Source organism: Podarcis tiliguerta (assembly GCF_965153285.1).
Source record: "Podarcis tiliguerta genome assembly, chromosome: 1".
NCBI classification, from domain to species: Eukaryota; Metazoa; Chordata; class Lepidosauria; order Squamata; family Lacertidae; genus Podarcis; species Podarcis tiliguerta.
Genome location: NC_139534.1, coordinates 24,550,533 through 24,565,318, shown reverse-complemented (window position 1 = coordinate 24,565,318; position 14,786 = coordinate 24,550,533). Strand labels below are relative to the sequence as shown.

At 42.6% G+C, this 14,786-nt stretch overlaps 1 protein-coding gene across 7 annotated transcripts in view; it reads left to right on the top strand.

The window, feature by feature from the left end:
• The window catches only part of ZNF385B (zinc finger protein 385B), a 190,675-nt gene that overhangs the window by 46,006 nt on the left and 129,883 nt on the right, over positions 1-14,786 (top strand). The window contains exon 1 of one of the 7 annotated variants that reach the window (XM_083410138.1): positions 3,509-3,730. The exons of 5 other annotated variants lie outside the window; for them this stretch is intronic. In XM_083410138.1, the coding sequence (XP_083266264.1) occupies positions 3,679-3,730 (52 nt within the window). In that variant the 5' untranslated portion in view covers positions 3,509-3,678. Of the gene's footprint in view, positions 1-3,508; positions 3,731-14,786 lie in introns of those variants that run through there. One more of the 7 variants, XM_083410139.1, reaches the window with a different exon arrangement.

Here is a 14,786-nt window from a genome sequence, read left to right as displayed (position 1 = left end):
AAAGCGGAAATCACTTTTCGGAATAGTAGATTGTGATGAATAGCTCTTGTGTGCATAGGCCCAGTTGTCTTTTTGTCAGGGTATTTTTATTTCTTGTATTACTAATGTTAAATTGTATCAGACAAGGACAGAGGGACTCTTTAGATGTAGTGCTGAGAGGATATACAAGGACAGCTTTAGTGGAGTGTAGCTGGAGAGGACAGAAGTCTGATTGTATATGGACTAGAGAATGGAGTTGCAGAGCGATGGCTGAATATTTTAATTTTTGTTTACCTCAGTTTCTCGTTTTTCCAATATTAAGTTCAGTTTTCCACATCGGTTTGAGGTGATATTTTGTGAGCACAGGCTCAGTCAGCCTGTAACAGGGCCTAAGCAGCGGCATGAACTGTAGCCACAAAGCAAGGATTTGGGATCAAATAGGCCGCAACTTTATTGGATTACAGGTGTCAGTAGGCTTTGGCTAACGTGTTGGTTATATATCCATCCTGCTGGATGGTTGTTCATTAGGATTGATCCTAAGTTAGGGATCACCCTAGGACATAGATGCGACCCAGCAGAATCACCACTATAAGTTTAGTAACAGTTATCCGCCATTAAGTGGTGACAATTGCTATGAGGAAGGTGAAAACCTTGAGACAGACCCAGTATGTCTGGAGGAAAAAAATCCTGCTTGGCCCCAACAACAGGGACTGAGATTTAGATAGCGAGATCGTGCATGTGACCAGCCCACTCCTTTGGGCGAGTCGTAGCGTGCTACCAAGAGAGGGAGGGTGGGTGGGTGATTCGGCTCTGACGGAGATGCCAAGATTGTGTGTACTCCTTATTTAAGCCGGGTGAGTGGAGCTGACTGAGGATCTCAATGATAAGCTCCCAGTCAAGTCTGCTTCTGAAAACTCTATCCCCAGCCCACATGTGAAGTTGCAGGTGGGCCATGTCAATCATCACAGCTGGTGGAGGAGGACGTGGCGTCCTCCACCGGCCATTTTAATCTCTCCCCCTCCCCCAGCAGCAAGCCGCACCATGCTGCAACCGCCGCCTCCCTGCAGAGAAATGGACTTACTTCATGAAAATTCACCAGCATTTAAGTGTTTAGTTCTTTCCACTGTACACATTTTTACATACAATTTTGCCTAATATACACATCTATACATTCTTTGCATTTGTTCCATCCCATCAACAAACACTGATGTCTGAGGGAGGTGGAAGATGAATGGATGCAGTGAAGGGACAGAGAGAGATTTTGGCAGATAAATTGCAGTTTGTTACTGAAGTTGGTGAGGTTCTGACAGAAACTGAGGAAGAGAAGGCAGGCTTTAGCTGTGCATAAAAGGTAGAAAAGAAGCTTCAGGATTGTTGAAAATGGTCAGTAATGATGCTTGGCCAGAAAAAGAGCAGAGTATGAGGCATAGCAGCCAACTTCTTGAGGCTGAGGTCCCTTCGGCCCCACAATAAAACATTTGAGGGGGCCAGCCCCCCCAAGTTGATTAGCATTCCCATTCAAGTGGTGTGAATGGACAGCATCATGTGATTGATTATGAAGGGCAGGGCTTATCTGGGGCCCCCAATATTTTACTCAAGTTGGCACCCCTGGTATGAGGGGAGCATGGATTTAAAATGAGCCAGTTGGTGTTTTTTTAATGCCTCAAAATGCACATAGCACCCTGAGGACATGAATGGGGATAATGTATGGAAGACGTATGCTGGGCTGGGAGGAAGCATGCCAAATAGCTTGGTAGGACAGTAGAACAAACAAGCTAAGATTTAAGTATAGGGAGGAGTTAGTGTTGAAACAACAGAGTTTGGAGTGGGGTGGCCAACACAGTGCTTTCTAGATGCTGTTGGATGGATGACAATTCCCATCTTCCATTGGTGCTGGCTGAGGCTGCAGGTGGGAGTTGTACTCCAACATCATACATTGGCTACCTTGATCTAGAGCAGTGGTCAGATGTGCCAGGTGACATAAAGGGATGATGACACTTCAAGAGAGTGTTACCAGACTGCAGGTCACAGTAGAGACAAGAAGCAGAGGTGTGGGGGTAGAGAAGGTACACACTGTGAGTGATAATGTGGTGGTCAGAAAGAGGGTGTTCTTTTAGGGCATGGAGCCCAGTACATAACAGTTATTGTAGAACACAAGGTCAGGGGAGTGAACGGGACAGTGAGTGGCCGAGTCTGTCCAAAGTCACAAGCCTCTGGAGGAGTTTAGTTTGGGGGGAGGGGGGAAGTGGAAGGTAGCTTGATCAGTGAGATGTTCATCCATGAATACTGAAGTCGTGAAGGGGCAAGGGTCGAGTGTTGTGAAAGAGAAGAAAGGTAAACAAAGGGCCAAGATCAGTTAAGAGTGTAGAAGTAGGTCCAACAGCAAAGGGGGAGCACAAAGGTACAGAATAAAATTTCAAAGGTAAAAAGCAATTGGTAGCTGGAAGCGATTTGGGAAGAGGCCCCGCCATTTTGACTGACAAGAGTTTGGGGACTAAAAAAAAAGGAGAGACCTCTGAAGAAGAAATCAGCAGTGGGGCTGGGGCTGGTGAGAGCAAGTGAGGGAAAAGCAAAAGGGTAGAGATGTACACATCATAAGGTGCAGTTCAACTGAAGGAATGGTTGGACACCAAACGAGCACCATATGGTCTAGGGTCCAAAGCACGTGTTCTGTTTGCTGCATATCTGTATACAAGGAAAAAATGTTGCTGAAATGAATTGGGAAGCATTTTTCCACAGTGCAAATTGCAGGCACAGGCCACCAAATCTGGATTGGGGCCATAGTAGTGGACAAAGGTTAAACCCTCCCCCCCCCCAATTCTCCCATGCTAGGGTTCTCATCTGAACTGGTTCCCCGCATTGCCAGTCTGTGCTGGCTACAAATGGCTAGCCAGTTTGCAAGGTCAGTAGTCCATAGTTTAGCTCTAAATGTTTGCCTCATTCATTTCTGTCTTGGTGGGGAAAAAAGGCTTTATGTTTTTAGCTATTTTAGGATAGCATATAACTGATGTTTCTTGTTTTCTGAACATGTGTTGTTCATTTTCTTAGTAGCAAAAAACAAAACAAAAAAAAACCCTCAGTCAATATGTCACTGTTTTCATTTTTAAAACCACCTCCAATAATAACCCCCGCCTTCCCATCAGCATATTGGCTCCGGATGTTCCTCTGTCACTGTGGAAAACCCAGAGCTAATTTTGACACTTGCTCAGTTTGGGAAGATGATTCTTCATTCTGCCTGGCTTGCAGCTATATCTGTAGAGCCATTTCATAATCATCCGTCTTTTGCTTGAATTTGATCACAGCCGCTGAATCCCCTGCGTTGGTAATGAAGCCTTAAGGTTGGCTTTTCCTCAGCATAAATCCATCCCAGAGACCTTACTTTGACAGTGTATGTGTGTCTGTGTGTGTGGTGTGTGTGTGTGTGTGTTTCAGTACGAATGAATGTGTGGAACTGAAATTGCTCTGCTTTCTTTACAAATGACTCAGTGTGCTTGTCCTTCCCTAAAATGCTGCCAGCATGTAAAGGATTTTCAATGAGCAGTGCAAATAAGCCGGCAGCAGAGAAGGTTTGGAGCTGCGCTGTGTAACAGTTTACTGTCACACAGATGATCAGGGTTGGAGAGCCAAGCCTCTGTAGTGTTCACCATACCTCTTTCTGCTCACATACTGGAAGTTTTTGTTTCTAGCCTGGTTTCTTTTATGAGCTGGATATTTAGTGCTACCAAAATGTGGAGTGGACTTCCTAGCAGAGGTGAGCAATGAATTTTATTATTATTATGAGTAAGCATTACAGAATTGCTTTGAGGCACATTCCTATACATTTATCCCATGCTTGGCATCATTTCTGTATGTGTGTGAAAGTGGAATTTTGTGTTTCATTTGTGCTGGCAGAGACAACACAAAAGGCTAGAAAAATAATGAGAAAATGATGACATTGTAAACGTTAACTCCTTTCGGTTTCCTGTCATTTTACTTGGAGAAGAGGCTGTTCTAGCTCTTAGTTATTTCAAATATATCAGAATCCATCTATTGGTACAATATGACATGCTGATCATTAATTGATGAGGCTAATCATCAGTGAGATTGTGTACTTGTGATCAAAAATGATATGCAGGGCACTGAACCCTACTTAGCAGAAAGCTTGACTCGTGGAAGGGATATTATACAGGAGATAAATTACTAACATGACTTGCAACTAATAAAATAAGATAAAAGCAATGGACTGCATACTGGAGTAATGAAAACGGGAGTCTGACTCTGTGAGTATTAAACGGTATGACCTGTCAGTCACAGGACAACCTCCACTAATTCATTTGCAATGACAACTTGTTTTATGAGAGGCATAAAATTACTGTCACTGCCATCTAAGCATGCTTTAATTAAATATGACATTTTAAGTGCTGCACATCTTTCTTTTTTTTAAAGCAGAAATATATTGCTGAAACTAATTTGTGAAGTTCATATCGCCCACCCCTTAAGTTTCAAAACATTCTGGCAGAGGATTAAGTTATGTTTACTTGTCTAAAAAGTTCTAGCCAATCACTTCAGTGTGAATATTATTCATTAAACCTTGCTGTGGGCTTGCTTATCTTCATTGAGGTAGGTGTTGTTTTAGTTATTTGTTTTAGGTGTGGGTAGTATTGTCCCCAATGAAGAGAAAATTACAAGCTAGCATTATGAAACTGGCATTTCTTCTTACAAAATAACTATTTAAGTAGCTTTGCAGATCTTTCAGTAGAAACTAACCTATCTAATGCTTTCCCCATTAAATTTATTCATGAAGTATTTGTTTTTATAGCTCCCAACGACTGAGTTACAGATAAGAACATGTTTGTTTGACTGAAGATTTGAGAATTTCCATTTACTGGCAGTACACGTAAAGCATGGCTAACCAGGAGCAAACCCATTTGTATTAGCCAATCTGTCTTTGCAAGTCCCAGGGCCACTATCTTGCTAGAAGCCACTGTGTGCTTTTGAAAGCATGAAATTAGTTTTATACTGAGCACATGGTTTCTCATTTAGCAGCTCTTTTTATGGAAATGGTCAATTTATAGTTCACTGCCAGGATTTCGGCCTTCTGTCAAAGCTGATAGATTCGGCTAAGGTGTCCATTGGAGATTAAAAAAAATAAAAATAAAGAAAGTGGAGAAGAGAAAAATGCTAATTAGGACCAAGAGAATGGACTTGAACCCATCAGTAAAATATACTCATGACATTATTTTAGATCTCCGGTAGATAGGGTTGTTGTTTTCTTCAGTCATTGCCAGTTCCTGAGTTGGGCTTTTTTTTTTTTATGAACCATAATGAAACTAGGAAATAAGTTTGTCACATGTAAGTGCCTTTTAAAGTATATTTTCTAGCTCCTCTGACAAACTGCTTTCAACAATTTGGTCAATATTACAACCAAACTGTGTTAGCTTGTCAAAGGATCAAGTATATATAGAAAAGTAGGAATATAAAAGTTTCTTTGTTTTGTGCAGTCCTTCCTATTACTGTTGTAATACTTTAAGGCTGCAAACCTATACCAACTTTACTGAGAGTAAGTCCCGTTGAACTTGAAAGGACTTACTCTGAGTAGACTTGCATAGGATTTTGTTGTAAAGCTGCAATCCCATGAACACTTGCCAGGGAGTAAGCTCCGGTGAATTGCTTCTCATGGGAGTAAGTCCCACACAACTCTGTGGTACTTGCTTTCAAGTAAAGTTGCACAGGTCAAGCTGTACATTAAAACAATGGAAATATATTTGTACTATAAGCAATATTTGGTGAGAGAAGGGGAAATCTCTACAACCTGATGCTTATATTTGACTATATAGAAATCAAACTCAGACACATGAGAAACCACATCATGTCCTTACATGGTTTCTATTGCAGATATTGTCATCTTCTGGACTGCCCCAACCTCCACAAGTAAACTTGCTTGGAACTAAATTCCATTGAGGAGGTGCACATACAAATGTTGAATGATGATTGCTTGCGTCCATGTAACTGTAAAATGAATGCAACAACGATGTTTACAGAAGCTTCCATTTTAGTCATATGCAACAGAGAGCTACACATAGTTGTTACATCCTGCGATTTGTACACATGGTGGCGTGAAGTGATCTTTACATAGTACAGTGGTACCTCAGGTTACATACGCTTCAGGTTACATACTCCGCTAACCCAGAAATAGTGCTTCAAGTTAAGAACTTTGCTTCAGGATGAGAACATAAATCATGCTCTGGCGGCGCGGCACCAGCAGGAGGCCCCATTAGCTAAAGTGGTGCTTCAGGTTAAGAACAGTTTCAGGTTAAGAACGGACCTCTGGAACGAATTAAGTACTTAACCTGAGGTACCACTGTACTAAGAAGTTTCAAGGGGGGGGCATTTATATATTTTTGGGGGGAGGGCATTAATAATCTAATATTGTACATGTATAATATAGGCCTGTCTGCTTTCAGGCTAAACCCACAGCAAGACTTTCTGTTATTATTATTGATTGAAACAGTTCTATTGTTGATCCGCCCCATCCTCATAATTGGCAGACTTGAGGTGCTTCCTTTATGTAATGTGCTTGAGAAAAATAGATTGAAGAGCTGACTGGATTTTCTTCCAATATGTTGTTCAAACAACTTTATGCTGTTGTCATTCTTTTGACAATGAAGGGGCCCATCAGTTGGAAGAGACTCCTTCACAAAATGGGGCCATTTCTCTATCTACTGCCAGAGAGCCACTGTGGACTTGTAATCTGGTGAACCGGGTTCGCGTCTCCGCTCCTCCACATGCAGCTGCTGGGAGACCTTGGGCTAGTCACACTTCTCTGAAGTCTCTCAGCCTCACTCACCTCACAGAGTGTTTGTTGTGAGGGAGGAAAGAAAAGGAGAATGTTAGCCGCTTTGAGACTCCTTCGGGTAGTGATAAAGCGGGATATCCAAACTCTTCTTCTCTTCTTCTGCCACCCCCTTCCACCATTCTCAGTCCGTACGCCTATTTCAGGAAGCCTCAAGCTAACAGAGATGTTGCTCCACGAATGAGTCAGCTCAGAATTGGGACTTGGAGGCTTCTCCTTTTTTCCTTGCTCGTATCCAGGCCCTGATCCAGGCAGCGGCTTCCATGTGCTTCCACCTCCTTCCAAGTACCCTAGCTGAGCACTTTTGTGGTGGCCCCGAAAGTCTTACCTGGAACCCTGTCAGCTATGCTCCTGTAGCTCTGGGGCAGATGAGGAGGAGCGCCTGAGAGCCAGCCAGGAACCCAGTGCCCTAAATGTCTGGATCCAACATCTCCTCAGTAGCATTCATAGTGTGGAGATCTGCCAGGAGGTCCTGCTCCCCTTGTTCCTTGGGTTCCAGACCTGGCCTGGGCTGAATCCTGACACACACTCTTTTTTCCCCCACTCACTGTCACCCCCCTGCATGAAACTAGGCCAAGGGCTGTAGGTTGCCCACCTTTACTGTAGGGGGGCCTCTGGTGATTTAAAGGGCATACTTCCATTTTATATGTGTAGATTTATATTTTATTGGTGATGTCCTTTCGAATGTGAGTACTCTTACCCAGGACAGTCAATCCCTTCTGGGTTATGTAAGGGTGGAAAAACATTGTAGATGACCTGTGGACGCAGAGTTTCATCTGTGTGACTTTCTGATCTTATGACTCTGTGTAAGCTTCAAAGGTTGTCAGATGAGGAAGGTTGACATTAACTTGTTGGGGAGAAGTATCCTGTATCAGAAGCACATTCCAAAATACATTTGTATGAAAGGCAATGTCCTTCATTGCCATCTTTTGTTCTTCTGTTTTGTTGTCATAACTACATGCTGAATAGTCAGGATATGTCTTTATTTTAAAATTTTGCATTAAAGATCAGTTGTTTTTGTTTCACAATATGTCATATCCAGTTCCTGGTATTTATTACGCTCTAGAACTGTGTGTTTGGCAGCTCATGGATGGTTTGAATAGTACTTTTTAATTGTTTCAAAAAGTTGGAGCAGGTAAATTTATTTGGAAACTGCTTGCTGTTAACATACTTATTGATCATTGTTTGTTGAGTCTACATTTCCAAAGAGGGCCAATCCTTTATACTGAGAATAAACAGACACTGCAATGGGATCAGAGCCAGGCTAGATGTTCAGTTATGCACTTGTAACATTTTCCATGTTTTTTGCTCAATGAAAATTAGACTTGGGAACCGACGAAGTAATATGTGGAGTGATTAACCCTCTCTACTCCAGCCATTTCCCCCACTATTTCCATCAGATGCTTTCCCCTATGGGGGGAACTTTTTTCCTCAGGAGACAAAACAAACTGAGTTTTAATGGGGGGGGGGGGGGAGGAAGATTGGATGTGAAAGGGTTAAGCATGTGAAGTTAGAGATATGCACATAACAATTGCACTCTCTTACCTGTGATCATACACTTCCAAGACTGCTACTTATTTGTTTCTTTCTTGGAAAAGATGGGAGAAATTTACACTTTCTGACTTGTTCATAATGGATATGTTTGGAAAATAATGCAACAATTAAGGCAATAATCACCCGCTGAATAGAAACCTGATAGGCAATTTTTTTCTGTTAAGTCAAGCTTAGCCAATATTTCATTCAGTCTTTCTTTTCGATTTTTGCCGAAGTCTGCCTGTACATTGCTTTAAAACAGTGTTGCTTGAGGTTGGGATTATTGGAATATGCAGCTAGCTTTTGGTTCAAATTTCAGCAAATCAGTTTTTCATACTTGAAGGTCTCTGCTCAAATCTCCAGCACCTCCACTTGTATACCCAGGTGCTGTGACCCACTACCCCACAATATGTATTGAAGAGACCCATTATTTTGGTTTCAAAGTAGACACGGGTGGTGCTCTGGGTTAAACCACAGAGCCTAGGGCTTGCCTATCAGAAGGTCGATGGTTCGAATCCCCGCAACGGGGTGAGCTCCCATTGCTCAGTCCCTTCTCCTGCCAACCTAGCAGTTCAAAAGCATGAATTGCAAGTAGATAAATAGGTCCTCTGGCAGGAAGGTAAATGGAGTGTCCGTGTGCTGCTCTTGTTCACCAGAAGCGGCTTAGTCATGCTGACCACATGACCCAGAAGCTGTACACCAGCTCCCATGGCCAGTAAAGCGAGATGAGCGCTGCAACCCCAGAGTCGTCTGCGACTGGACCTAATGGTCAGGGATCCCTTTACCTTCAACTTATCCCTGCTCTAGACCAGCGTTTCCCAACCTTGGGTCTCCAGCTGTTTTTTGATTACAGCCTCCAATGTCCCAGAAGCAGGGGTCCCTTTTCCTTTACCTTTACCAGATTTTTTTCGATGAATCCAGGGACACTTTTCAACTTCAATGGATTTTGGGGACAGATCTATAAATCCGGGGATTGTCCCTGGGAAACGGGGATGTCTGGTAACCTTAAAATAGACCACAACTTTAATGATTACAGGTGAAGGTGGTTTGGGCATAGGCACCAGGTATAACCCATTTTCTGGCTGTTTCTCCCAGGGGTCGAAAGAATGGCGGGGGAGGCCTATGGCATCCACCAAATAGGTGCAACCCCACCCAGTATGCCATGGAGGAAAGCTATGGCCCTAGTCCCCATCTGGACAAGAACATCTCCTCCAGTATCCCTTTAATGGGATACCTCATTCCCTCGTATGGGCAGACCAAGACTTCCAACCTCTCCTCCAACCATGACTAAGGCTTTTACCCAAATCCAAATGGCCTGGCATGAGGCCAGCCTCTTTTACGTATTCTAGGAGCAGACGTGAGCAAAATCTGAACCTGAGTGAAATCCACAATGGACCCAGTCAGATCCACCCCCTGAGTGTGCCTGCCCCCTGGTTTGACTCTTACCCCCTGGTAAGAGCTGTTCGACAGTGGAATTTGCTGCCAAGGAGTGTGGTGGAGTCTCCTTCTTTGGAGGTCTTTAAGCAGAGGCTTGACAACCATATGTCAGGAGTGCTCTGATGGTGTTTCCTGCTTGGCAGGGGGTTGGACTCGATGGCCCTTGTGGTCTCTTCCAACTCTATGATTCTATGACTGCTATTGGCCAATTTGCAGCTGGACCAAATTCAAACAATCCCCAGCCAGCAGGTGTGATATTTTGCATCTTCTGTTGGCTGGGAACCTTGGTGGAAGAAGTGGTGGGATGCTGCCATGCTACCATGCCACGTTACCTGTGATGGCAAGCAGAATTAAAAAGTTCTCAGCGCATGGTCAGGGAGGCCTCTTTGCAAACTGGACTAGATAATGCTGGGCTAGATGGATTAATGCCCTGATTCAGCATATCAGGCAGATGTGTGTGTTGCTATGTTTATTTTGCTTGCAGTCACACTGCATGAGAGATTTTGTAGTTCTGAAGTTGCGCCATATCTTTCTTGCAATAGCACTGTATGAAGGATTTAAATATTTGAAGAAAATGGTGCCAAAATCTTGAAATCAGAATGCTGTTACCGTGAGAGTACAGAATGCTCATACCATTTGTAAGAGCACTTGTTGGAAAAGCCCATCCAAATGCTGTATGATAACACAGGTTTCTGGCACACGAAACTTAGATTCACCACCTGTTAATCTTTGCTAAACTGTTGCTGATTGTACATATTATGGCACTGATGAAGTAAGCTTTCCTTGCTGCTACCTCCCTGGCATAATAATTTCTTTAAAATGTATATTTCTTGAATACTAAACATAACCTTCCACTGAAAGTAGAAGTGCCTGCTTCTGAGTACACCTTTTTGGGTTTAGCTTTATGGTACAAAGGGTGTGCAGATGTTTTGCTCTGCACAAACATCTGCATGTACCAAATGGAGGGGGCCCCAGGAGTGTGTCTACTGACCATGCCCCTGAATGCCCTTGTGTTCAACAGTCCTACGTGCATACATTTCCTCCATGTAATTGGGAACCAACTTGGCCAAGGATAATTGCTAATTATAAGTGAGAGCCCTGCATATATACATCCATATACACATTCAGGCTGTCCCCTCCCCCTTTTTAAATTTACTAATGGTGAACACGTGGTTTTCATGGGAAGACATGGCCAGCCAGCACAGTTCTCGTCCTCAAATGTTCACTGAATGCATTTTGCGTGGGGGAAGTGTATGCATACAGGGGCTATAGCTTCTGCAGTTTTTATAGGACTAAAACACTTCGTATACTGGAGTGACCTCTGCCAAGCACTAAAAGGAGAAGGCAGGCTTTCTCAAGTTTGATGGAACTTGTTTAAACCGTGAGCATCCACTGCTTTACAGCGCATTTGTTTTGCAGAGCAGAGAATGTGTGCTCAAGTTATTTCCCTCCCATTTAGAAAGTCTGTCTGTCTTCATGCTGGAGTGTGCCAGGGGTATCAGTCTGCTGTCTGACAATTTTAACAAGGCCATCAAGACAGCAGCTGCAAATGTTGGCCCCTGGAACTTGTGCCAGATCAGTTATTAGACAGGGTGCACACATGGTTGCCAAGAAGTCCCCAGAGATCCTCTTTAGTTGGCCTCATAAGTTTGTTGAAATACAAGTATGGCATAACAGTTCTCAAGAAAGTGAAGGAACAAGTGTCCTTGGTTGCTATGTGCTATGTCCCTGGTATGTTCATTGTTCAAGAACTGTCTGGAATTTCCAGTGGTGGATAAATTTTTATAATGAAATGCCAGGTTAAATATAGTTAACCTTACCTTATAATGTTACTGCTCATATGACTAGGACAAATGACTCAAAACCAGAATTTCACATAGAAGCAGCCTTCTGTATATTTTATGTTCGGGATATTTGTGTTGCCAATTTTTGTTTTTATTTTTGTAACACTGTGCTCAAATTATTCTTGGGTTCAGCATTTTTAAACAAAGAAGACAGAGTTGATTTAATGTATGATTAAACGTTTCAAGGATTCCAACCCTGTGAAAGCAAATCCTGTTATGTCCAATGGGTCTAACTCTCAGGTAAGTGCCCCTGGAACTGCAGCCTAATGAAACAATTTTAGTCCCGTTCTATTAAAGACAACTTCCATTTAAAAATAAGGCTTCACCAGTCCCCCTGAGCACTTACTTAATAAATTTCATTGAGTAGTGATCTGTATATACAAGAAATACATCTAAGGGACTATAAATTGATTGAAGGTCAGCTCCCCAGTAAAAATCATTGACTTGCCTGAAGTTAACTTTATAGATTTCAACTGCAGTTAATATGTCAACAAGTATAATGGTGCAAGAATAGGCCAAGTTTCCTCATGCCGGTTTATTGGCTAATGATTCAGTCTATTGCATTTTATTCCTATGAGTATCTTCCCTAGCAGAGAAAGGCCTTGTACGCAGCGAAATGCACTTTAGTGTGGCTAAACTCTGAACAGATACTAGAACGAAGAGCTTCAGGCCTACAGTGGTTCCATATTCAGATACAAAAATTAATGACACTGTGAATGCATTTCTGACATATTTAGTCCCCAGCTCAATGAGGTGAGAAGGTGCTGAAGTTTCAGCACTTCTTGAAATCTCGCTATTGCATATCCTGGTTATAAACAGAAAGGAAACTGACAGTCCAGTCCTGTAGGTCAGCTGCAGTCTGTCACAGTGCCATCAATTATTTGCCTTGCTCTAGCTGAGGTCAGGCTTTCTTTGCAGAGAGTCATTCACCTTCCAACTCTTTTATTTTATTTTTTGTTAAAAAAACAAATTGGTTGATATGCATTTGTGTTGCATATCCCGGAGATCTTATTTTCCAGGAAATGCTCACAAAATGTTTCAAAGCGGAGACCCTCCAGTTCTTCATGCTGCCAAAATCGATGTTATAATTGATATTTGTATGGCATTGTTGCACAGAAGCAAAGTCTGGAAGAGCACCGGCAGGTCTTCCTTAGCTAGCAGCCTGTCTCTGCTAGGTAGGGACACGGGTAGCGCTGTGGTCTAAACCATTGAGCTTCTTGGGCTTGCTGATCAGAAGGTTGGCAGTTCAAATCCGTGCGACGGGGTTAACTCCTGTTGCTTTGTCCCAGCTCCTGCCAACTTAGCAGTTCGAAAGCATACCGGCTCTAGTAGATTAATAGGTACGGCTGCGGCAGGAAGGTAAACAGCATTTCCGTGCGCTCTGGCACTTGTCATGGTGTTCCTTTCACCAGAAGCAGTTTAGTCATGCTGGCCACATGACCCAGAATAGCTGTCTGCAGTCAAAAGCTGGCTCTTTGGCCTGAAGTGAGATGAGTGCTGCACCCCATAGTCAAATTTGACTGGACATAACCATCCAGGGTTTCTTTACCTTTACCTTTACCTTTACCTTAGCTAGCTGTTTCTTTACCTTTACCTTAGCTAGCTGTCTCTTTCTTTTGTCTGTCCTTGACTTCTGCATTCAGCTTGCTCCTTGACAGTCCTCTCTGCCAAAACTATCCTACAAGACAGCATGCTTACGTCTCCTCTGATCTCACTCTCTACCCAATCTGTCTCCTGTCAAGGTTTCAAGCAGCCATCCTTCTCACTCTCTCCATAGTATCCCTCATACCAGAGCAGTGACTTCCATACTGCAATAAAATATTAGGTCCTCTAAAAAAACCCACACACAACCGTACAGATTCTAAACTCTCAGCCAAACATATACATTTTGCCAACCTTCATTAAAAAAATAAAAATCCTTCAGTTACAGTACAGTCTGTAGGAATCTTAGCTTGCTGTAGCTGTAAGGCATTTAATTATTTTGTGGTGCTATACAGGTGATTCATTTTTGTGCTTTTGTTTTATGGATACTCTGTATTAATAAATAACAGCCCAGTGATGGCAAGCAGACAAGTAGTGGCTATATGTGGGACACGGAAAAATCAGAAGGGTGGGGGATACAATTGCACAAATTTTAATCTGTAGGAAGAAAATCTCATTTGTTTCAAGGGAGATACGTACCGTTTAAAATTGGTCAGCCGATTCTGCTTTATTCTGTAAAGGCATCACACCTGGGGACTGAATGAAATAGTGGGGACATGAGGACGGTGCTTTAACAAACATACCCCAGCATATAACTTCTCCTGCTTTTTCTGCTGCTCTAGGAGGAGGCCCTCCTGAGTCCTAGGTTGTGGTGGTCAGCATTCCTTCCTCTGACTGCTTGGCAAAAGTAATGAAATGATTATGTATCCTAAGCAATGGTATAGCCTGCTGAGTGCTGAAGCATTAGAGCTGCCTCCACGAATTGTGCTCTAACTTTCTTCAGAAGTGTTTAATTTGATTTTATTTTTTTAATGAAGACGAAGAGCATCAGGGGACCTGCTGGCATGGGCCTAGTACATATATGCCCCCATCACCATGTCAGTGGCCCTGCACTTGTTCCCAAGGAACCTTTTTCTTTCTCTTATGTATATGTTCAATGTTCTTATTATTTAAACTGCACTTTTCTTAAAGCTTTAGATAACCTATTTTGGTGCTTGATATTTCATTTTGATTTATTGGTGTGCTCTCCAAACTCTGTTTTCCACCCTGAATATAGGATCTATATATTTCTTGCCACATTTTTTTTTGTCTCTACAGTGTTTTGTGCATAAACAACCATAAATATCCATTAATGTTCTTTCCTTAGCCCTGAGTGATCACTTTTGTGGGAGCCTTGTTCTGGCACATTCATTTGCTTTAGCTAGATTTTAAAGTACAAAATTCTGTTTCCAAAGTAAAAGGTAGCCTTGCTCCTGCACTCCCTTTATTGTCGACACTTAACACTTGTCTCAGTGTGACATGCAGATGGAAATCATCCTTGCAGATCAGTGGGAGCAGGGCTTTCTGTGGTACTCTCCCAGATCCAGCAGAGCAAGTCAATATCCAAATCTAACCTGTAATAAAAATATTTCCACCTTTCATATCAGATAAAGTCAGGGACAGGGAGACATGCTCGAGTA